We start from the raw sequence: 25684 nt of genomic DNA, 5'->3' as shown, positions 1-25684 counted from the left end.
ATAATCTAATTTTATATAAGAAAAACAAAACGATACATCTATGAATTGCAAAAATTTTACAACTTCGTAATATCGGAACATCCAAATTCGAAATGCATTGTACTATTTTCTGATGGCCTGATTTAATATTTTCGTTATTGTAGTATTTTATTAATTGTACTATTTTTTTTATATTTATTAATGAATTTAATCTTTTTCATAATTTAACGTAATTATTTATTTAGTAATTTATGTATTTATAAAATAATTAAATAAATAATATTTCAAATAAATAAATTATAAAGAATAAAAAAGGAAAGAAAATAGTTAAACACTGTTCAATTGGTGTAATGATTGGAAATGAATTTTAGTTTGATCCAAAATTTGATGCAAAATGGTGCAAAATGCGTAGCACTAGAAATGACCTAAGATCAATAACAAAAATATCAAGAAAATGCAAGACAAACAAGCACATGTTCTATTCCTCTCAAGGTGGAAGTCTCACAAATGTGCCTCAAGGTTTTAGTTTTGAGGCATTTTATAAAAGCCTTGCATGAGGTAGAATTTGCCATGAAAGCCACAAAAAGTATTTTAAACAATGCAATAGAAGTAAAGATTTAACTGTATCTTGATTAACCATTTGAATGTGGGAAACTAAATTTTGAGAATGATTCCTATTTTTCTCATAATTCCGTGAATCACAAATTTAATCACATACTCACATTCTAAAGTAAAACAGAACATATTAACTTGATTTTCATAGCAGTCAAATACTTTCAAATTAAATAGTCTATCTCAAATTACTCATTTTGTTTAAGAAGACGTAACTTCGTAGAGTCGACTTACACTGACAGATTAAGATATAGTCATAAAATATGGATGCATTCGTATTCTTGATGAAAATAAGTGGATATTGTCATTAAACCAATGCACCAAAGACAAAGGTGGGGCAAATTAAGACATTCCAACGTGAACGAGCAAAAAGTACCACTGGTGGTTTAAAAAAAATAAATAATAAATAAATAATAAATCCCTCAATTATTCTCATTTTGGAATCAAAATTAAAGAAACAAACAACCACAAGTCAGTCAACTTCGGCCCACGCCCCTGTTCTTACATGTACTGTCTTTATTATCGTTTATTCATCCCTGCACTATATCATGTCCTATCAGTAAACACATTCACCACCAAAAATATTATCTATGGAAAATTTTCTGTTCAACAAGATTTCTATTGCTCTTTTTCTGCTGTTCCTCTTTCTCTTTTCTTTTATTTTCTCTCTGGCCTCGGATTATGCTTTACCTGAAAGGTACTTCATCAACTGTGGTTCAGCTTCTAGCTTCAAGATCGCCGATAAGACTTTCATCGGCGATGAATATCCTAGCACTTTCACCTTGTCTTCCCACAAAATCAGCACAATTAGAGACCCTACTTCACCTGGCGATCTCTATGAAAGTGCCAGGATTTTCAAGAAACCATCTTGGTACGAGCTAGACGAAGTCCAAGATGGCACCTATATGGTACGTTTCCATTTCTTTCCCTTTTCTTCGCAGGAAAATCTCTTCGACGCTCATTTCAATGTTTCGGCTTCTGGGTTTTCTCTTTTATCGAATTTCAGTGTCAAAAACGGCAGTAGTTTACCGGTCATCGAAGAGTTCTTCCTCAAGATTAATACCTCTGGAAAGTTCAGAATTCATTTCTTACCCCAGAATTCTTTTGCTTATGTCAATGCAATTGAATTTTTTCTTACCCCATTTGACTTCTTTCGCGATTCTGAATCATATAAAACTCCAGAAGGAAACACGACTGACTACAAGAGTCTGTTGTCTAGCCCCTTACGTTTAATCCATAGAATTAACTTTGGGGGATCAAATATTACGCCGGATAATGACACCTTGTTGAGGAGGTGGATACCTGATGATGCTTATTTGTTCAACAAGGATTCGGCAATTAACAATTTTTCTACAGATAGCCCTCTAAACTACCTGCGTGGAGAGGCCACCCGGTTTGATGCCCCTGATCCTGTTTACAAGACTGCCAAAATAATGAACACAAATGAAAGTAGGCCAAACAATAATTTCAACATTTCGTGGAATTTCGGTGTGAAGAAAAGAGCTACACACTTTGTTCGGGTGCATTTCTGTGACATTTTTAGCCAAACCTCAAACGAAGGCCTCCAATTCAATCTCTCTATCTATGGTAATTTCAGTATCGGAATAAGTCCATTTTTTAATACTACGGACACTGCCACTGCCACTCCTTTTCTCGTTGATATTGTAGTTGATTCGGATGATTCTGGTTTAATGAAAATAAGTATTGGGCCTCCAAGTGATCCAAGTAATGAAGGATCCTTTCTAAATGGAGTTGAAATCATGGAGTTTGTCAAGGACTTGGGTTCGGCTCCAGAGGAAGATACAAAAAAAAGTTCGTTTATAATCATTGGTTCATGTATAGGAGGTACAGTGTTAATTTTCATCTTTATAGGGATGTTATATATTGTTTTGAAACGGAGAAAAACGAAGCCTGCTGAGAGTTTTGATTTGCCATTGGGATATCTCCATGGGGGGAATTCGCATAGTAAGACAACTGATAGAACTGTTAATGGAGTCCCTCTTGCTGATTTAAACCTCGGTTTGAAGGTGTCTTTGTCTGACATTGTCTACGCCACAAAAAATTTCGACTCCAAATTGATGATTGGTGAGGGGGGTTTTGGGAAAGTTTACAAGGGAATACTTCGGGATGGTAAAAAAGTGGCTATAAAAAGAAGTGAGCCAGGAAGTGGACAGGGCCTTCCCGAGTTTCATACTGAAATAATGATTTTATCCAAAATTCGCCACCGGCATCTCGTTTCGTTGATTGGATATTGTGAAGAAAGGTCTGAAATGATACTTGTTTATGAGTTTATGGAAAAAGGTACTTTAAGAGATCATCTGTACATTTTGAGGGGCGACTCGGAGAAATCCACTTCGCCTTCTCAATTATCTTGGAGTCAAAGGCTTGAAATTTGCATTGGTGCAGCAAAAGGTATTCACTACCTTCACACTGGTTCTAATGGGGCAATCATCCATAGGGATATCAAATCGACAAACATCTTGCTTGATGAAAACTATGTGGCTAAAGTTGCTGATTTTGGCCTTTCGCGATCAGGTCCTCTGGATCAAACTCATGTAATTACTGATGTCAAAGGCAGCTTTGGATATCTTGATCCCGAGTACTGCAGATGCTTAGAAATCACACAAAAATCCGACGTGTACTCTTTTGGTGTGGTACTTCTTGAAGTACTTTGTGCAAGACCTGTCATAAACAACTTGCTTCCACGGGAGCAAATCAACTTGGCTGATTGGGGAATATCCTGGCAAAAGCAGGGACAGCTAGAGAAAATTGTGGATCCTTTGCTTGTGGGAAAAATAAATCCCAACTCGCTAAGGAAATTTGGGGATACAGTAGAAAGGTGTTTGCAAGAATGTGGAGTCGATAGGCCTAATATGGTCGACGTCTTGTGGGACTTAGAATACGCTTTACGGCTTCAACACACTGCAGTGCCTCGAGAACCATATGAAGACAGCACCACAGAAGTTACTTGGGAGTTGCCTATGCCTGTTGTTGAACGACTACCTTCTCAAAGCATTCCTTGTATAGAAGATGAACTTTCCCTCCTGTCGTATAGTTTCTCAGATGCTAGCCAAGCAAATCCTAATGAAGTGTTCTCCCAATTGAAAGTCGATGAAGCCAGATGATAGCTGATTAGAAACTTGTTTTCATCTTTAGCTTAGAAGGGTAAGTGCTGCTCTCTTACTTTCTGGTACTGGCGTCTCTTTTTGCATCTTCAACAATAAAAGAGCACAAATTTCATAAAGGACAATAATTATGTAGCATTTATTACATATCTAAAAATGAAAAGTAATGTATTATTGAATTAATTGAATTGTATGAGGGTTAAAATCGTCAAAAAAAATGATTCTCCCTTGATGTGATACTTTAATATATATTATGGATTATAGATTACAAATTATTCTTGACCGTGTATTTTTCGTCATGGATATTTTGATGAGTTTAGACGGCTTTACAATCAACCTTGGGGACTTGGACCGTTTGGCAGTCAACTAGAAAATGGAGCAATCTAATTTAAAAGACAGGCAATACTATTAGACTGAATTACCAGTAGAAATTTATATTTTACTTTAAAATCAATCAAAATTTTTATACGTGATAATCAAAATTACATATCTTAATAAATCTTCAGAGATACCCAATCGATATGTTATATGTAGCGATCTGAATCTCTGTTCTCAAATCTTTATATCACAATGACTACGATAATTGTTATTGTGTATGATTTCTAGAGGAATCCTATCTATTGACTTCTATGACGAACCGTGGTAAATGGGTACTTATATAGATTCTACTAATCCGTAAGTTGACTATTAGACTCAATTACTTTAATAGAAATTTTTAATTTTCTTTAAAGTCAATCGAAATTTTCATAGGTGAAGTCGAAATTACATATATTAGTAATCTTGTGACATACTTGACCGATACATTTTAATGTAATGATCCAAGCCCCTGAGATCAAATCGTTATTTTATACTGACTGCAATAATTGATATTGTGTATGATTTCTAGAGGAGTCCTATCCATTGTCTTCCACTGCATAGCTCATACCATGATAAATGGGTAATCCACTAATTCTACTAATCCACAAGTTGACTATTTGACTCAATTTCTTTAGTAGAAATTTTTAATTTGCTTAATAATCAATCAAAATTTGCATACAAGACAGTGGAAATTACATATAATAGTGATCTTCAGAGATACTTGACCGGTATGTTATATGCATAAATCAAAGCGAATGAAAAGAGTGAGAGTTATAATTAAATACAATCTATTCCTCAACAAATTAAAAATATAGAAAATAAAAGACGACTATGACTTTTAAACCTCAGCCTCCTTGAAACAAATTTATATATCATTTAAAAATTGATCAATCACATATTTCAATACACCCACAAATATTAATCACTTATTCATAACTTTTTTATACTTATTTATAAATTAATTGTTTATAAATTCCCCTAAAAAACAATTGGGGGTTATGCTATATGTACACCTCCAGTGTACACAATGCTTTATACCCTTTACATGAAGAGAGACCCACGTGTAACAACATGTGAGGGGTGTCAACGTTTTCATGCATACACAGCATGGTCCAACAACTGGTGGCTAAGTCCTGTACGAGGTTGGGAACCTTACACGTGTAAATTGCAAATTGATAGACTAGATTGGACGGCCGATGTTGTCTTGGATGCCCGGTTTTATCACACTTGTTGACAATTGAATAGTATGAGGAAAAAATATATTTTTTAATCTCAGTAACTAATTTGAATTCAAACATATGTGCATATTCGCCGTCCTAAAAATAGAATTGAACTCCATTTTTCCATTACGCATGCAGACCGTAGGAGAACTGAATTAGAAACAAATGCTATCCAATTTAGACTCGCAATCTTTTATTTTCTTTGCTTATGAACCTCACTTGCAGGTTCGTTTAGAAATACGTTCCATTCCAATTCTAAATATTTCAATTCTCACGTTCTCTTTGAATGGTATTGCAAATCAGCAGTCTTTTCCTTCCTTGTTAGTCAAGAAATCTTACAGTATAAATTAGTCTCCAAATCCTCTATTCATCCACAGCCAACACATATTCAATTTCTCTTTTCCTCTCTACTCTGTGGGTCTGTTTCTAACTAGAGATATGAAATTATACATCAGTTTCTTCGTCGTCTTCCTTATGTTGTTTTATTCAGTCATGTTTGCTGTCGAGGCCCGTCCTCTCAATTGTGCATCGATTTATAATTTGTCCTTGAATGCTGTGAAGGCCGGTCCAAGTCCTGGTGAAGGACACAAGTTTACCAATGCGAAAACACTTGGAGGGATTAAAATGTCTGGTCCAAGTCCTGGTGAAGGTCAGAAGTTTACCAATGCGAAAACACTTGGAGGGATTAAAATGTCTGGTCCAAGCCTTGGTGACGAACGCAAATTGTCCAATGCTCAAACGCTTGGAGGAAATAAGAAATCTGGTGAAGGAAACAAATTTACTAATGCTTACACGCTTGGAGGAGTTAAGGAATCTGGCACAAGCCCTGGAGCTGGACACTAGTTTGCTTAGCAATTCGATGGAACTCTAATATGTTTATTCTTTATTTCCATGTTTTAAATTCTTTATTAGTAGTAGTGAGACACGAAATGATTTTTTTTTATTTTTTTATTTTTAGTTGTGCAGCGGTCAGAGAGATATTCTCACTATTATTTATATTATTCTTTTTCATGTAATGATAATTTTCAATTTTGTGTGGATTCACACCTTAAAGGTTGAAATTGTTTTTTTCAATCAAAATAAAGTTTTGCTCGATCAAAAAGAAGTTTTTCGTTTGGAAATTAAAACTTGATTTTTGTTTGATGTATTGAAGCAGTTGGAAATCAACATTAATCCTGTGAATATATCGTTAGTTCATTAATTCAAATGTTGTTGTAATCGAAAGAATGATGCTTAAGGATGTGAAATGAGAATCGTTTTTCTTCCAATTAGACCACCAAGACCTTGATGCTGGTGCCAAGTACATTAGAATTTCACAAACTCAATTTTATTTTTTTTGAAAGAAAAGGTATAAAGAAATTGTCACTTTTTACAGACATTACATAAATGGTCACTTTTGATGAAGTATTGAAAATGCTCTTAACTTTGATTCATGTGAAGTTTAAGTACATATAGAAATAATTAGTAATTACACAACTATCTAACTGGAAGACAACTGTCATGAAACCTTTTGTTGAGAAAATATATGCCCTACAATCTATCTGTGAGCATCCTTTACGAGAAAATGGATATGATACGATGGCTGCCTTTAGGGCCGATTCTATGATTGTCGAGACTCGAGGCGAAATCCATAAATTATGCCCTCCAAAGTCAATGTAAATGCAAAATTCAACAGTATTTTATGCAACCTATTACTAACCTAAAACCTAACATTAAAACAACAAATAAATATGTTTATACAAAAGATTTATATTATCATATAATAAAATCAACAATGTTTCAAACAATTAATTAAATATTATTCATCTTGCTCTTTTAGAGGCAAAAACATTAATTAAATCTGAATAATTTAGCCGTTCAACCATTTCTTTCTCTATTGATAACATATTCACGTCATTCAATCTTTCTTGTGATATTGTTGATTGGAGGTAAGTCTTGTTCAACTTCAATTTCGAGAAACTTTTTCCTGCAAATGGTATGGTTACAAAATTTTGTAAGCAATATAAGTGTTGACACATAAAAATTCAGCCCAAATCGAACAGCTCAAGGAGTAAAGCCCAATTGGAGGATCCCCAAATCAGATAGCCCAAAGAACGAAGTACAATCGAACAAATCAAAGTGAAGGCCCAAATAAGGGGGCCCAAGAATGCGGTAACGCCATCGCCCAAGTTTGCAAGTCGCCCAGAATCTGAACGAATAGAGTGTCATACGGTCGCCCAGAGCTGTTATTCTATTCTCGCCCAAACCTTCAAGTCGCCCAAGGTATCAACAAACATAACGTGTCGTGGTTATCAAGAAATGTAGTTATCAAAGCAGTTGTTGAAGCAGCCCTTTCACGTTCCACGATTCAAAGAATTCAATCGAAAGCGGTTGAACGATGAAAGGTAATGGCAGCAGTTAAAAGGTAGTTTTCATGACAAAATGGCCACTACGAAGAAAGTGGGTAGTTATAGGACGATCAAGCAGTTTTTAGAGTAGTTAATCACAAAGAGATCGTCTATGAAGTATAAAATGGAGAAAGGACATAAAAGCAAAAGACCGAATCCAAAACTCTCAAACAGAGAATATGTAATTTTCATTTCCTTAGTTTTTAGATTTAAACACTTTTCTTTCAATAACTCGTGTGCTTGCGCCCCTTGGAGGCATGTTGTTTTTGATTTCCAATTGTAAAGTCATCGCCAATAAAAGAACACCCCTTTTTGGGACTTTGTCTCAAGAGGTTTGTCCCTTACACAATCGTCTGATCCCTTTTAATTGTTAGCGACTAACCCGCGCGAAACAATTTGGCACGCCCAGTGGGACAGTGGTGTTAGGTGTTGAAAGTACAAAAGGGTAAACGATATGCCTCAGAGATCCGATAAGGAAGCAGCAAGTCAGGGAGGAATCCAATCTGTAATCGAGCGATATGAGGAGCAGCATGCCTCTCCACGAACAGAAGGACAAAATCAGAGCAGTAACAGTCGTTACGAACCAATGACGGAGTTGAGTCCTCGAACCATGCGTGCATTACTTGGAGAACTCACGCAAGACGTCGTTGAACAGGTAAATCTTCGAAGTATTCATAATATGGAAAGACTTACACAAAATGGGAATGTACACTATGACAACATGGCCAAACAACTAAAGACGTTGAATGAAACAATGAACAAGTTAGTAGGCCAAATATGTCAACCGGCTATACCTCTTACAAATCACTTTCAAATTAGGACAATTGTAGGACATAATCCATCGGTCCTAAATCCGAGTCAAGGGGTAGAACCACTTTCTGGTCCCTCTACTTCAAACCAAGGGGGTACTACAGTACCAAATCAAAGCAATGGTAGTGGTATGCCTAACTTGGGGGCTAATCCAAACGCGAGGGATAATGTCCTAAACAATGGACAGAATGGTCCACGTGGTAACGAGGGAGTAGATGTTCAGGCTAATGGTAATGGTCCTAATCATGGTAATTTTGTTGCCAATCAAGGACCAAACATCAGGCCTCATGCAAACCAACCGGTTAACCAACCTGTAGGAATTCCATATGATCCCAACGTCATGTTGAGGAACCAGATTATGGAAATCGTACAGGATCAGATGGCTTTTGGGGTGCGTCCCGTCATTAGGCCGACGTACACAAAGCCATATCCTGATTGGGTAGATCAAGCATATCCATGGCCTAGAGGGTACAAAGTGCCAGAATTCTCACTATTTATCGGTTTAGGAGAGGTGTCTACTCTAGAACACATAGGGCGATTCACATTGCAAAGTGGTGATGTAACCGATTACCATAAAATGAGACTTTTCCCTAGTTCATTAACAGGAGTAGCTTTCTCCTGGTTCATCAACCTGCCAGCGACCTCTGTTCAAACATGGCAACAATTGAAACATTTGTTTCACGCTCAGTTTTATAAAACTGAGTCTGAAGTCACTTTGACCGATTTGGCGAATTTACGTCTAATGCCAAATGAATGTGCAGAAAGTTTTTTCCAAAGGTTCAAGACAGCAAGAAGCAAGTGTTTTGTACCTCTGCCTGAAAAAGAATTTGTCAAGATCGCTCAAGGCTGCTTGAGCTTTGATTTAAAAAAGAAGTTCCAGGACAAGGAATTCCCTGACCTTTTCCAGTTGAGTGCAAATGTGATTAGGTATGAGCGACTGATAAGAGAAGAAGAACAAATGAAAAATTCTAGTAAAGGGACTTATTACAAAGACCCAAATTTTGACGTTCATACCATCGACGACGAGTCATACGATCAGGCCGAAATGTGTTTGGCCGAATTGGTCAAAGTGGATATATATACTTGTCCCATAATGGCCAAGCCTAGACCATCGGGCAAAGATGAGCCCATGAAGGATGGAAACATAAAGGCTAGAACGTTCTCGTTCGATGTGACCAAAGCTGACCTCATATTCGATAAATTATATAGGGATAAGCAAATAAGATTGAGCGATAAGCACAAATTGCCAAACCCTGAACAAATTAAGGGTAAAAAATATTGTAAATGGCATAATACATGGTCACATCTGACTAACAATTGCTTGGTTTTCCGTCATGTATTGCAGGATGCTATTGAATCAGGACGAATTACGTTCGATGATAAGAAAAAGATGGCAGTGGACGAGAATCCTTTCCCACAACCACTTGGAGTAAACATGGTAACATCTGGATTCAAGAACAAGTTACCAAAATTCAAATTGGTCGTAGATGACGGAAAAGAAGATCCTAAACCACATCCCAGCGTCTTTGAACGAATCAAAGGAAAAGAACCAAAAAAGGACGAAAACGTCCTGTGTGCAAGGTGTAAAAGGGAAGTAAATGAAAACACGGAGAAACCAGGGATATGGCAGCATCCTCATCGCCCTACCTTCTTCCCAAACATTCAGCCTGGTAGAGGGCGAGGTACATCATTCTATAGAGGACCGCCTTTTGAAAGGCAGTTCAAACCAGCAGATACTGGAAGAACATTTAGGCCGCAACCTCGCCGGCCAAATGTATGGCATTCATTCCAGTACAATGCAGGAAGGGCAATACCCTTCGATGAGATGACTAGAACCCAACAAAGGCGTTTCCAACGAAACTACGGACGGATGATGAGGCAGCAACAAGGAATGCCACATCCTAAAGCGCCTATACTACTTAAGGTAGCCAATCAAAACGTCCTCAAAGGTAATAAAGAAACCGGTACAGATGAATCAATGAAGGAACTGCCAGAAACCTCTTCTGGGAGATCAAGGTTTGAGAGGGACAAGAGGGATGAAGAAGATCCAGATCAGCCCCTTGCTATCCAATTCGGTACGTTGCCTCCTGTCGTGGCCAATAATTACCTACTGGCCAATGAATTCAAGAATAAGGAAAAGGAAGAAGAGAGGGAGGACAACGAAGGAGAAGCCTGCGTGTTGGTATGTGAAGAAGGCCAGACTTCTGGAGAGGCCTACAACAACGAGGAAGACGATGGGATGACGGACATTGAAGAAGAAATCGATCTAGAAGCAGAAAGGAAAAAGAGAGGAGTATCGCGTAATACTCTGTTTAAGCAACTACATCAAGAGGGAGTTTGCGAAGTAGACTTGTTGGGGGAGCCATCTGGGCGTCCTTTCGATTTCTACGTATTGTACGGGACACCCAAAAGGAAGAAGAGAGTGCCTCGTTCTGAAAAGTATGGGTCACCTCCAAGAATAATGCCCCCTCCCACAGGTTGGATAACTGATGAGGAAGCATTAGAAAAAAGTAAGAAGGAAGTTCAGGGGACAGAGGATCAGCGTGACATACTGCACGTCGACTTATCACACAGGGATAATTCGACAGAAAACAAGCAAGAGGTAGAAATAGAGGTTGCCGAAAAGGTTATTTTTAAACGGCCAGCCATGAAATTGACTAAACACTTGAGGCCGTTATACGTTAAAGCTCTAGTTAACGGCGTCCCAGTGGCAAAAGTGTTTGTCGATAATGGAGCAGCTATAAACACTATTCCATTTAGGATGATGAGAAAGTTCGCAAAAATAGAGGGTGACATGATTCCTACAGAAGTCATTCTCACTAGCTTCAATGGAGGAGCAACTTCAGCTAAGGGAGTTATGCCATTAGACATAACTATAGGTACGACGACTAGGACCACTGTCTTCTTTGTAATAGATGGTCCTACTAGTTACAACGTGCTCCTAGGAAGAGATTGGATACAAGGAAGTCGCTGTATACCCTCGTCGCTCCATCAATGCCTGATTTTTTGGAATGACAAAGGCGAAGCAGAGGTGGTACAGGCCGATCATAGGCCTTTGTCACGGAAGCAAACTCGGTGGAAAAGTTCATGTACGAAGGAAACTATGGACATGTCAGAGTAGTACAAGACGGGGAAGAAACTCAGGTTGTCGCGCAAAGCGAAGAACCATTCTCAGTGGACGCACTCACTGAGATGTTCAAACAGATGAGGCCAAATATAGTGGCCCTGGAAGAGTCAGTAATTGGCAAAAGAATAATTAAGGAGTCTTGAATGGACTTTAAGTTACAAAAGTAAATGGCCGACATTCAGGCCTTCAAAGCCAGACTGATGGCTTTCAATAAGGAATGCAATGACAAAGCGAAGGAAGAGACTGCCCTAAAAGCGCTGAAGGACAAGTTGGCAGTATTCGAGTTAGAACAAAGCAATGGCCGAGAAGTCAACAAGGTGGACTTTTTGGAAGAGGAAGTACTTACAAAAGAACTGGCGACGAAGTGATGCGGATTGCCAAACCTGGATACGCTCAAGCACAAGACCCTCTGATCCAAGTAAATATTGGCGATGAAGGAGAAGATCACCCAACGTTCATCAACCAGATGCTCGACCAAGAGGTTAGTAACAAATTAATCGCTTTGTTAAAAGAGTACAAAGATTGTTTTGCTTGGAAATATGAACAAATGCCTGGTTTAGATAGAGACTTGGTGGAACATAGGTTACCAACTAAGCCTAATTTTAAACCTCATAGGCAACCCCCTAGGCGTTTTGCTCCTAATGTACTCTCTGAGATTAAGAAAGAGATAGTGCGATTATTGAAAGCAGGTTTTATAAGAACAGCCAAATATGTTGAATGGTTGTCGAATATTGTGCCAGTACTAAAAAAGAATGGTAAACTAAGGGTGTGTATAGACTTTAGGAAATTAAATATAGCTACACCCAAAGATGAATATCCAATGCCCACGGTGGATTCTTTAGTAGATTCAACTGCCGGACATGTCATGTATTCTTTCATGGATGGGTATTCAGGATACAATCAAATTTATATAGCTGAAGAAGACATACACAAAACTGTCTTTAGATGCCCTGTGTCTCTATGATGTTTTGAATGGGTAGTTATGTCTTTCGGCCTAAAAAATGCAGGGGCAACTTATCAAAGGGCAATGAATTTAATCTTTCATGATATGATAGGCAAATTTGTTGAGGTGTATGTAGACGACATAGTAGTCAAGTCTATTAAAGAAGAGGATCATTTCGAACAGTTAAGATGTTTGTTTGAACGAATGAGGCAATATAAGCTAAAGTTGAATCCCTTGAAATGTGCATTTGGTGTTAATGTAGGGAACTTTCTTGGTTTCTTAGTACACAAGAGAGGGACCGAACTTGATAAAAATAAAGCAAGGGCTCTCTTAGAAGCCAAACCACCTAGCAACAAAAAGGAGTTGCAAAGGTTTATAGGCCAATTAAATTTTTTAAGACGCTTTATTTCTAACTGTGCAGGACGAATTAAAGTCTTTTCCCCGCTATTAAAGCTGAAAAATCAGGACGAATTTATCTAGAAAGAAGAACATCAAAAGGCTTTTGAAAGCCTGAAGATATATCTATCAAGTCCACTAGTGTTGGTGTCACCAATCCAAGGACGGCCAATGAAAGTGTATGTATCGGCTGAAAAAGAATCAATAGCTGGAATGGTCGCACAGGAAGACCAATTTGGTGAAGAAAGCGCAATTTACTACTTAAGTAGACGGTTAACGAAATGTGAATGTAATTACTCTACCGTTGAAAAATTGTGTCTTGCACTGTATTTCACATGCACAAAATTAAGGACTTATTTACGGCCCGTAACCGTTTATTTAATTTCTAAAGTAAATTTAGTTAAGTATATGTTCTCGTGCTCTATTTTACACCAAAAGGTAGGCCTTTGGACACTAGCTTTATCAGAGTTCGAAATACAATATATACCTCAAAAGGCAGTCAAAAATCAGGCTTTAGCTAACTTTCTAGCCGATCATCCATGCCTTGACATGCCTGAAGAAATCGAATTAGAAATCAATTCGTTCGAATTAAAACCTTGAGTGTTGTATTTCGATGGGTCAAAAACCTCTAAAGGTGCAGGAGTAGGAGTAGCATTGATTAATCATTTAGGGATTTGCTACAAGTTTGCATTCACCTTAGACAGAATGTGCACCAACAATCAAGTCGAATATGAAGCCTTAATTGTAGGCCTAGAACTAATGATAGATATGGGTGGTACATCAATTGATCGGTGATTTCAAATGCCAAAGTGATTCCATTATAAGTCAATATGAGATCGCCCAAGAATTATTAGAGGAATTTGATCAAGTAGAACTTCAATGTGTTAATAGGATATATAACGACGTGGCAAATGAGTTAGCCTAAATGGCTTCAGGGTTCTCAAAGGTCTTGAATTGGAAATCTACTTATGAGTATGGAACCATATTGCCCGTAACTCAAAGAAGGGCGAGGAAAATTGAACTTCACTGTATACAAGATGGAGATGCAGTAGATTGGAGAACAGAGATTAAAGGGTTCCTTAAAGAACCTAATGGAGGGATTAGTAGGAAAAAAAAGCTATGTTTGCTGAATTACACACTAATAGATGAAGAGTTGTTTAAAAAACGCCCTGATGGTGTATTACTAAAGTGTGTAAGTTTGCAAGAAGCCAAGACGATCATGGCTGAAGTGTACGAAGGGATATGTGGAGCTCATCAAGCTGGCCAAAGGATGAGATGGTTAATTATTAGGAGTGGATACTTTTGGCCAAAGATGGGAGAACTATTCGTTCAGTATGCAAAAAGTTGTTTAGCATGCCAAAAGCATGGTCTAATACAAAGGGCGCCAGCACGAGAGATGGCACCTATTATTAAACCTTGGCCGTTCGAAAGTTGGGCGATAGATCTGATAGGGAAGGTCTACCCCCCATCGTCCAAGCAACATACTTTTATTATAGTTGCAACTGACTATTTCACCAAATGGGTAGAGGCAGTACCTTTGAAAGAAATCACCCAGAAGAATGTTATAGAGTTTATCCGTGATCACATTATTTATAGGTTTGGGATTCTACAAACTTTAATGGTAGATCACGGAACATCTTTGAATGGGGATCAAGTAAACAACTTTTTGAGCGAGTTTGGAATTAAATTAGTAAACTCCACACCATACTACACTCAATCCAACGGACAAGCGGAATCTTCTAATAAGATTCTAAAAAATATCATCAGAAAGATGATAGATGAAAATGCCAGAAATTGGCACGAATGTTTGAGCAATGCCTTATGGGCTTATAGAACATCACCTCGGTCAAGTACCAAAGTTACTCCTTTCCAACTTATTTATGGACAGGAAGCCGTCTTGCCTATGGAAATCAACGTGCAATCTATTCGAGTGTGCTTGCAACATAAGTTGAATGACGATGAGTATGCCGAATCACTAGTTCAAAATTTGTTGAGTTTAGACGAATTGAAGTTGGACGTCTTAGATAGGTTGCAATTTCAAAAGCAAAGAATGGCTAAGTTTTATAATAAAAAAGTTATAGCCAAGTCGTTCAGCCTGGGTGAACTAGTTTGGAAAACGATACTCCCTTTGGATAGCAAAGATCCAAAGTATGGGAAGTGGTCGCCCAATTGGGAAGGACCATACAAAATAAACAGTGTGTTACCCAATGGGGCGTACCACTTGGAAGATTTAGACGGCACCAAGCACGTAAGATTCATTAACGGCAAATATTTGAAAAAATATGTTCCTTCTTTATGGGAATGTGAACAGATAAAAACATAACCAAACATTTTGGACGATCAAAACATAATAAGGACAGAGCGAAATACGTTCGAATAAAGTTCTTTATTATCAAACGTTCATTACAAGAATACAAAAGATACAAATAATGGACGTGCTACAAAATACAACTAAAGTAAGATGATCTCCCGGTTGATCGCTGAGTAAGCTTCACATCGTCTTCCTAAATGCATCGCTGCAATGGTGGGATTGCCGAGTAAGAGGGTGTACTGGCCTCACCACCTTCCTAAATGCAACGCTGTAATGGCGAGCAAAGAGGCTGAGAAGCACTCTCAGCAGGTAAGCTGAGAAGCACTCTCAGCAAGCAAAGTGGCCCACAAGCAGCCCAAAAATTGCCTTCCATCATTGATTCCTTGTGAAGAACAAAGAGACGATGGGATTAATTTTGCAGGAAAGAACTTCGCTGCTGGCCAGAAAATATTTCCTATACCTCCCATACCAAAGGTGACATCAAGGTAAATAGTAAGGTGGGCGGACTAAACAGTCCATTTTTGGATCAGATTGATCGTCAGAATGCCAAGAAATGGCAGCAAATTGGTTTCGAAGAAGAAAATGAAGAGATGAAGATAGAAGATGAAAAATAGGAAGCATTTATAGGGGGGTGAAGATGAAGAGACAGACTATGAACAGCCACATTTCTGTCTAATAAACGGAATTAAATAGCCCAAAGTCTTGGGAAAAGTGGTGGAAATATCAAAAGAAAATGGATAAGATTCTTAGTGCAAAGCAGTTAAGTGCTTAAAGAATTGATGACTAAAAAATAAACGTCAAATAAATGCACAAGAAGTTAATGTTCATTAATGATGAACAAAGTTACAAAGGGAAAAATCGAATTACAAAAGAAAAAAAAGACATCACGTGTCTTAATTACAGTCTACCACATATGGAACGAATTCGTTCCCTAAGTTTTTCCCAATCCTCGTGCTGTCGAGAAGAAGTGATGTTCAATTCAGCCGCGACGTCATCATCATCAACTTCCAACTTCTTGTACTGCTCGACCAAGGACTTAGTTCGCTCAATTCCCTGAGAGGCGTTGCGCTTTTTAGCAGCCATCCTCGCCCTGCAGTCGTCCATTTTGGCTTGAAGTTCCCTCATTTGAGCAGCAAAGTTAACCATCAAAGAGTCTTCAATCATGACTTCGGAAGAGATTTCTTTCAACTTGTCCTTAACCTTGTTAATCTCCATACGCAAAGACTCTTTCTCAGCTACGGCTCGAAGATATTGAGTACGCTTGGCCTTTAGTTCAGCATTCTTGGCCAGCATAGAAAGGACCTAGGAGTGGATGACCTTCAACGTCGCTTTAAAGTTGGCAGAAAGATTGAGCGACGGAAGCGTCAGTGCTTGCTCCAACTTCGCACTCAAGTGCTCAAGTTCATCCTTGTGTCTGGCAGCACTAGCCCTTCCAATATCCATATCCATGAAGGATACGTACTCAAATATCGACTCCTTCAGGAACTTCAAATCTTCTTCTGAAGAAGCAGCAGGACAATCAGATGGAGCAGGGCGAGGCATCTGGACTTGCCCCCAAGAAGCGAACAAGTCCTGGATAGAACGCACAATCCTGTCAGCATCCTGCAAAGAAGATTGCCAATATTAAAAATCCTCACTACAACAAACAAGGTGGAAATAGAAATGAAGCAAAGACTACCTCGTCGACAATCGTAGAAGATGGCGGGCCCTCAACTAAGCTTGCCACCAACGACTCATCCATTCGTGAGGACTTCCCCTTGTCCGAGGGAGAAGATGTTGCCACAACGGGCGGACTCATAGGAGTATCTGCAAAGTTCAAGAGCAACAAATCAGAAACCAATAGCACGAGCAAAGGTAAGACATCAAAAAACTGAATTACCTTCTGCTTCGATGTTTGGGGGGTTGATGCCCTGGGAAGAAGGTAGCTCATCCATGGGTTGTGATGAGGATTCTGGGACTGAAGATGTCTCTTTAAGCGTAGCCCCCTCATCAACCGGTTTGGATGAAGTAGCCTCAGTAGGAGATGATGGAGCAGGAGTTGTCGATGTCGAAGCCTTTAAAGGAGAGGCTGAACTTTTCTGAGAAATCCAAAAGATCATCAGCACACAGAAAAGTTTCAAGTGTGGAAAAGTATACTTGTAAGTAAACCAATTTAATTACCTTCCTCCTGACAATAAGAGGGTCATCATCATCGACATCATCCTCCAGAATGGGAGATGCTGAGGCTGGCTGTTTACGGCTTGGAGCACTCTTGGCTGTAGTAGGCTTGGCGGGGAGGGAAGAAGATGGACGAGCAGATTGTTTAGTGCGACGAGAAAGAGAGGGGCTCCGAATAGACAAAGAGGGTGAATGGCGTGGCTAGAATTGAAAGGGGCCAATGAAAAATGACTGGTTAAAAGGAGATTACGAGCATCTATAGCCTCTGCCTCCGCTTTAGTAATGGTATGAAAACGGTCAACTAAATTCTTTGAATAGCAAAGAGGAACAGGGCAAGTTTGGCCAAAACCAAGCTGGCGAGCAAAAAATTGGGGAGCATAAATCTCTACCCCTGCCTTAGCATTAGTCCCAGTTAGAATATCATGAAATAGCTCCCTTCCGGTTAAAAATTGAATCCAAATGAGCAGGGAGGTGCTCGCGCTATCTATGGTGGAAGGGGGATGTACATAGTTTGGAGTCAAAAAATGAGGAAAAGAAAAAAAGGAAGAGATTGAATCTAAAGAATAAAAGAATGAAAAAATGTCCCTTCTGGACATATTTACAGGAGTAAGGGGCTCCATAGCTAGCCCGTAACAGCTAGCAGAAGGACGAGAAATGGATGGAGCACCAAGCGATGGAAAATAGGATCTCAACCACAGTTGAGTAAACCAAAGAGGTCCACTGCCAGTAGGAGATGCGCCATTCTTCAATTGAGCTTGGATAGAGGCCATGCCTCTATAAAGGGCAGCTAGAAACAAAGAACATAAATTCAAAGGCCTGCCACGCGCTAATTCGTGCGCTATAGGTAAATAACTCAGAGAGGGCTTTATACTTGGCACGCACAAAATATATTTACAAAGCCAAACTAAAAGGAAGGTCACTCGCTCAGTATGGGTAGGCTCAGCACTCGAATGATTGTGGAGGGTCTGCAGGCTTGAATAAGAGTCGGTATAGTTTTTACCAAACTTTGGGGCGTCACCAGAAACTAAGATAACTGGGAAAATGGTATCGCCCAAAGGTGGTAGATTCACCAGGGCCCCAACATCCCTTAACGTAATAGACATGGGGCCAAGAGGGAAAATAAAGGTGTTATACTCAGGGGACCAAAAACTCAAAGCAATCGAAAAGAGTGCTGAATCAAAAGTAGGGGAGCGAATAGAGACTTCTAATAAATCAGAAATCCTAGCGCTATCAAAAAGTGCCTTAGTAGGACCATGACCCACAAGAGGAGCATGCCACCTACGAAAAGCTACATCAGATTTAGGCCAAGTGCGAATACCTCTTTCGCGAAGTGGCCCCAACGGTAGAGAGTTCAGGAATGGAGGACCCTGAGTGCAAGGAAACAACTAACCTACCGCCGCCTGTTCAACTGCCTCTGCATTGTTGAAAAAAGGACCCAAGTAGAACTCATTACGTCCAACATCGGCGGGTGCGAGAAAACTTGGGGTTATGTATGGGCGACTCAGAAGTCTCTGAAAATCATCAAAACTAAAGGAATCGCTAGCTTGAGATTGTGAAGCAGCCATTGGAGAAGGAACGAAGCTTTTCAGGGTTACGTAGCAAGGAAGCAAAAGATGAACAGTGAATCGTGAAAGAGATGCAAAAAATATGAGGCGTGGTTTGGTAGCAGTGAAATGGCGTGTTTGGGGTTTATAAGGGTTTGCAAAACGACGCACCTTTTCAAGTTATAGAAGGAAACAATGATTGAAATTCTTGGGAATTTCAAACGTTGCTGGAAACACAAAGCAAATATGGCAAAATTCAATAATTATTATTAATTCTACCATATTGGGGGGTAATTGTTGACACATAAAAATTCAGCCCAAATCGAACAGCCCAAGGAGTAAAGCCCAATTGGAGGATCCCCAAATCAGATAGCCCAAAGAACGAAGTACAATTGAACAAATCAAGGTGAAGCCCAAATAAGGGGGCCCAAGAATGCGGTAACGCCATCGCCCAAGTTTGCAAGTCGCCCAGAATCTGAACGAATAGAGTGTCATAAGGTCGCCCAAAGCTGTTATTTTATTCTTGCCCAAACCTTCAAGTCGCCCAAGGTATCAACAAACATAACGCGTCGTGGTTATCAAGAAATGCAGTTATCAAAGCAGTTGTTGAAGCAGCCCTTTCACGTTCCACGATTCAAGGAATTCAATCGAAAGCTGTTGAACGATGAAAGGTAATGGCAGCAGTTAAAAGGTAGTTTTCATGACAAAATGGCCACTACGAAGAAAGTGGGTAGTTATAGGACGATCAAGCAGTTTTTAGAGTAGTTAATCACAAAGAGATCGTCTATGAAGTATAAAAGGGAGAAAGGACATAGAAGCAAAAGACCGAATCCAAAACTCTCAAACAGAGAATATGTAATTTTCATTTCCTTAGTTTTTAGACATAAACACTTTTCTTTCAATAACTCGTGTGCTTGCGCCCCTTGGAGGCACGTTGTTTTTCATTTCCAATTGTAAAGTCATCGCCAATAAAAGAACACCCCTTTTTGGGACTTTGTCTCAAGAGGTTTGTCCCTTACACAATCGTCTGATCCCTTTTAATTGTTAGCGACTAACCCGCGCGAAACAATAAGTATTTGGGAAACAAACATTCAATATCTTCAAATATTGTAATACTTCAATTACTTTTGTTACTTCACTTTGGTATAAAACACCTCAAAACTTGAAGTAAAAAGTAGCTTTTCGCTTATTTTAGCCAAAGTAAAAAAGTGTTCCTACTATTTCTGCTTTCACGGGGAATAAGCTTATAATTATACTAATCCCTATATTTATATTGTCATTAACCAAAATAAAAAGTGAAATTACCCACTACCTTTATATCAATCCCCCATTATATATCAACGCAGTTCACGCGACTACACTTCTTTAAAATCACATCCACAACACAAAATAATAAACTCTAACATGAGTATAATTAACAATTCAAATAAAGACACCAATGGCTGACTTCCTAGAGAACTTTGCTCACTCTCCTACTTCCCGAATGCCTTAACTTAAAGAAAGCCCTCTCCTTAAGCTAGCGCCCGAAGCAGCTTAAACATCCTGCTTTGCCCAACCCAAGTGTCCGGAGGAGAATTGGCCATTTAATCTTGTGAACTAATCGAGACCGAAATTGTCATAAAGAAAGAGATTTGTGGGGGTGGGATTTACCTTGGTTTTTGAGGAGATTAAGGTTGTAAGAAGATTTAGAAGTGTCCAAGAAAAAAGGGAAACATGATTTCAGTTGGGGAAAGAAAATTCAAAGCCATGGCCTCTCACCAATATTGACGCCATCAATATCTGCATTTTGACATGCTGAAATTTCAAGAATGAGAGATAAATATAACCAACAGGATTGTACTTTTGGTGGGCTTTGGATGGAAAAATGGTTAGTGAGGATTGTTTAGATAGATAAAATAGATAGGGAGCAGTCGCAGGATAGAAAAAGGAATGAAAAACATATTTCCTTTTACTTCATTTAATATTAAAAAAAATCTTGGACAAAAAATGAGGTCCCCTCCGATTTTGGGCCTGAAGCACAAGCCTCATTGCCTCGCCACATGACCGACTATGCTGCCTTACCCTTATCATGATGCCATAAATATTTCATTGATCACTAACTTGTTGGTCTCCAAAACTTCTCTAATAATTCGAAATTAGTCTTCTGAAGGTTTTGAAATTGTAAAACTTAGTCTCCAATTTTTTAAAATATTAAATTTCACTCAATAGTTGTGCATTTCATTTGACTGCTCTCTCAATACTTCTAATCAATCACATACATTTTAATTAGCCTTATATTGATTAGAATCAACTCCAATTAAAACTCAAAAACCTTCCATTTTCGCTACAAATACATCCAAGTCTGAGTTTTGTCTTCAGTAAATATCATATTTACAATACAGTTATGTAGAAATCCATCAAATTAACAATAATTATCAAGTTTAATGGCACGATAAGCGTTTTATACACATTTATGATTTCACGACGCTCTTTTCGTTGTTGCATATTTCAGATATTTGTTGAGCATAAATATTTTTAATATAGTCATTGTCATTTAACATTTAATTTAATATGTTGGGAACAACAGTACATCTAGTTAAAAAAGGTAAGCCTCATCACAAGTATTATAATGTTAAATGGAACCTTTCTAGTATGTATTGAACTCTAGTTGAAATTTGTGATTTAATCATCTAAAATAAAACTTCTTAATCTTTTTTAGAACCCAAAAACTAAAATGGAGGATGATGATAAATGCATTTTCAACATTAAATTCTCTCCAATGTGCACAGTGGGATCCCATCCCTTGAAGTGAATAGAAAAGGCATAATTTGAAAATGCTCCGTCATGTGCTGATCGAGGCATCTTTTTTCTTTGTGAGGCGATACGCAGGTCTCTAGAAAAATTAATAAAATATTCAAAGTGCTGTAAAAATGCAAAAATATGATTATAATAAATTATATATCATCTCAAATAATAAGTTCTCGAGTTAGTAATCATGAAACAAAGGTAAAATAGGATTTTTAGGAAATTAGCAAAGTCTTCCACTTCATCACTCTTAGCTGCTTCTCGTTCTTTGTCATATCCTTCACAACCCATCATGGTGTATTCTCCATCCCCTAAGAGACAGAAAAGAAAATTTAAAAAAAATAAAATCATAAAATATTTTAGATTATAAAGAAATGTCCAAAAATGCTAAGATCAATAACAAAATATCAAGAAAATACAAGACAAACAAGCACATATTCTATTCCCCTCGAGGTGTAAGCCTCACGAATGTGCCTCAAGGTTTTAGCTTTGAGGCATTTTATAAAAGCCTCGCATGAGGTAGAATTTGCTATGAAAGCCGCAAAAAGTATTTTAAACAATGCTTAGGAGTAAAGATTAAACCGTATCTTGAATAACATTTGAATACGGGAAGCTAAATTTTGAGAAGGATTCCTATTTTTCACATAACGCCGTGAATCGCTAACTTAATCACATTCTAAAGTAAAACGGAACATATTAACTTGATTTACATAAGAGTCAAATAATTTCAAATAACATAGTCTATCTCAAATTACTCATTATGTTTAAGAAGCATAACTTCGGTAGAGTCGACTTACACTCACAGATTTAGATATAGTCATAAAATATGGATGCATTTGTATTCTTGATGAAAATAAGTGGATATTGTCATTAAACCAATGCACCAAAGACAAAGGTGGAAGTAAATTAAAGTATTATTCTGATTCTCTGAGCTAAAACATTCCAACGTGAACGAGCAAAAAGTACTACTGGATGTTAAAAAATAAAAAATAAAAAATTCCTCATTTATTCTCATTTTGGAAAAAAATTTTATTTACGTGTAATATTATTTTAATAAAGAATGTGTTGTTAAAAAGAAAAGAAAGGAAAATACATTTTGAAGAAAATGACTAGGCCTGAAACAAACAACAAGAAGTCAACGTCAAGTCAACTTGGTCCCACACCCGTTTTCTTACATGTACTGTCTTTATTGTCGTTTATTCATCCCTGCATATCATATCCTATCAGTAAACACATTCTCCACCAAAAATATTTTATCTATGGAAATTTTTCTGTTCAACAAGATTTCTATTGCTCTTTTTCTGCTGTTCCTCTTTCTCTTTTCTTTTATTTTCTCTCTGGCCTCGGATTATGTTTTACCTGAAAAGTACTTCATCAACTGTGGTTCAGCTTCTAGCTTCAAGTTCGCCGATAAGACTTTATTCATCGGCGATGAAAATCCCAGCACTTTCACCGTGTCTTCCCACAAAATCAGCACAATTAGAGACCCTACTTCACTTGGCGATCTCTATGAAAGTGCCAGGATTTTCAAGAAACCATCTTGGTACGAGCTAGACGAAGTCCAAAATGGCACCTATATGGTACGTTTCCATTTCTTTCCCTTTTCTTCGCAGGAAAATCTCTTCGATGCTCATTTCAATGTGTCGGCTTCTGGGTTTTCTCTTTTATCGAATTTCAGTGTCAAAAACGGCAGTAGTTTACCGATCATCAAAGAGTTCTTCCTCAAAATTAATACCTCTGGAAAGTTCAGAATTCATTTCTTACCCCAGAATTCTTTTGCTTTTGTCAATGCAATTGAATTTTTTCTTAGCCCATTTGAGTTCTTTCGTGATTCTGAATCATATATAACTCCAGAAGGAAACACGACAGACTACAAGAGTCTGTTGTCTAGCCCCTTACGTCTAATCCATAGAATTAACTTTGGTGGATCAAATATTACGCCGGATAATGACACCTTGTTGAGGAGGTGGATACCTGATGATGCTTATTTGTTCAACAAGGATTCGGCAATTAACAATTTTTCTACAGATAGCCCTATAAACTACCTGCGTGGAGAGGCCACCCGGTTTGATGCCCCTGATCCTGTTTACAAGACTGCCAAAATAATGAACACAAATGAAAGTAGGCCAAACAATAATTTCAACATTTCGTGGAATTTCGGTGTGAAGAAAAGAGCTACACACTTTGTTCGGGTGCATTTCTGTGACATTTTTAGCCAAACCTCAAACGAAGGCCTCAAATTCAATCTCTATATCTATGGTAATTTCAGTATCGAAATAAGTCCATTTAATCGTACTGGTAACAATATTGCCACTCCTTTCCTCGTTGATATTGTAGTTGATTCGGATGATTCTGGTTTAATGAAAATAAGTATTGGGCCTCCAAGTGATCCAAGTAATGAAAAATCCTTTCTAAATGGAGTTGAAATCATGGAGTTTGTCAAGGACTTGGGTTCGGCTCCAGAGGAAGATACAAAAAAAAGTTCGTTTATAATCATTGGTTCATGTATGGGAGGTACAGTGTTAATTTTCATCTTTATAGGGATGTTATATATTGTTTTGAAACGGAGAAAAACGAAGCCTGCTGAGAGTTTTGATTTGCCATTGGGATATCTCCATGGGGGGAATTCGCATAGTAAGACAACTGATAGAACTGTTAATGGAGTCCCTCTTGCTGATTTAAACCTCGGTTTGAAGGTGTCTTTGTCTGACATTGTCTACGCCACAAAAAATTTCGACTCCAAATTGATGATTGGTGAGGGGGGTTTTGGGAAAGTTTACAAGGGAATACTTCGGGATGGTAAAAAAGTGGCTATAAAAAGAAGTGAGCCAGGAAGTGGACAGGGCCTTCCCGAGTTTCATACTGAAATAATGATTTTATCCAAAATTCGCCACCGGCATCTCGTTTCGTTGATTGGATATTGTGAAGAAAGGTCTGAAATGATACTTGTTTATGAGTTTATGGAAAAAGGTACTTTAAGAGATCATCTGTACATTTTGAGGGGCGACTCGGAGAAATCCACTTCGCCTTCTCAATTATCTTGGAGTCAAAGGCTTGAAATTTGCATTGGTGCAGCAAAAGGTATTCACTACCTTCACACTGGTTCTAATGGGGCAATCATCCATAGGGATATCAAATCGACAAACATCTTGCTTGATGAAAACTATGTGGCTAAAGTTGCTGATTTTGGCCTTTCGCGATCAGGTCCTCTGGATCAAACTCATGTAATTACTGATGTCAAAGGCAGCTTTGGATATCTTGATCCCGAGTACTGCAGATGCTTAGAAATCACACAAAAATCCGACGTGTACTCTTTTGGTGTGGTACTTCTTGAAGTACTTTGTGCAAGACCTGTCATAAACAACTTGCTTCCACGGGAGCAAATCAACTTGGCTGATTGGGGAATATCCTGGCAAAAGCAGGGACAGCTAGAGAAAATTGTGGATCCTTTGCTTGTGGGAAAAATTAATCCCAACTCGCTAAGGAAATTTGGGGATACAGTAGAAAGGTGTTTGCAAGAATGTGGAGTCGATAGGCCTAATATGGTCGACGTCTTGTGGGACTTAGAATACGCTTTACGGCTTCAACACACTGCAGTGCCTCGAGAACCATATGAAGACAGCACCACAGAAGTTACTTGGGAGTTGCCTATGCCTGTTGTTGAACGACTACCTTCTCAAAGCATTCCTTGCAGAGAAGATGAACTTTCCCTCCTGTCGTATAGTTTCTCAGATGCTAGCCAAGCAAATCCTAATGAAGTGTTCTCCCAATTGAAAGTCGATGAAGCCAGATGATAGCTGATTAGAAACTTGTTTTCATCTTTGCTTCTTTAGCTTAGAAGGGTAAGTGCTGCTTTCTTACATTCTGGTACTGTCGTCTCTTTTTGCATCTTCAACAATAAAATAAAGGGATGTTTATTTGAGCGTGTTTAA

The 25684-nt window shown here is 38.3% G+C and overlaps 2 protein-coding genes across 2 annotated transcripts; both read left to right on the top strand.

The window, feature by feature from the left end:
- Positions 1–1106: 1106 nt before the first annotated feature.
- Positions 1107–25684, top strand: LOC111367218 (probable receptor-like protein kinase At5g24010). Its single transcript, XM_022987975.1, has 2 exons — positions 1107–3741; positions 25572–25684. The coding sequence occupies exon 1, from the start codon at positions 1182–1184 to the stop codon at positions 3714–3716; it is 2535 nt and encodes an 844-aa protein (XP_022843743.1). The 5' UTR covers positions 1107–1181; the 3' UTR covers positions 3717–3741; positions 25572–25684.
- On the top strand, positions 22968–25684 carry LOC111367217 (probable receptor-like protein kinase At5g24010). Its single transcript, XM_022987974.1, has one exon. It carries the CDS (start codon positions 23012–23014, stop codon positions 25544–25546), a length of 2535 nt encoding a protein of 844 aa, XP_022843742.1. The 5' UTR covers positions 22968–23011; the 3' UTR covers positions 25547–25684.

Source organism: Olea europaea, chromosome 18 (assembly GCF_002742605.1).
Source record: "Olea europaea var. sylvestris chromosome 18, O_europaea_v1, whole genome shotgun sequence".
In the NCBI taxonomy this organism is placed as follows: Eukaryota; Viridiplantae; Streptophyta; class Magnoliopsida; order Lamiales; family Oleaceae; genus Olea; species Olea europaea.
This window is presented reverse-complemented; position numbering and strand designations above follow the sequence as displayed.

Coding starts and splice junctions, on each gene's coding strand:
- LOC111367217 (XM_022987974.1), top strand. CDS start 23,012: ATGGAAATTTTTCTGTTCAACAAGATTTCTATTGCTCTTTTTCTGCTG.
- LOC111367218 (XM_022987975.1), top strand. CDS start 1,182: ATGGAAAATTTTCTGTTCAACAAGATTTCTATTGCTCTTTTTCTGCTG.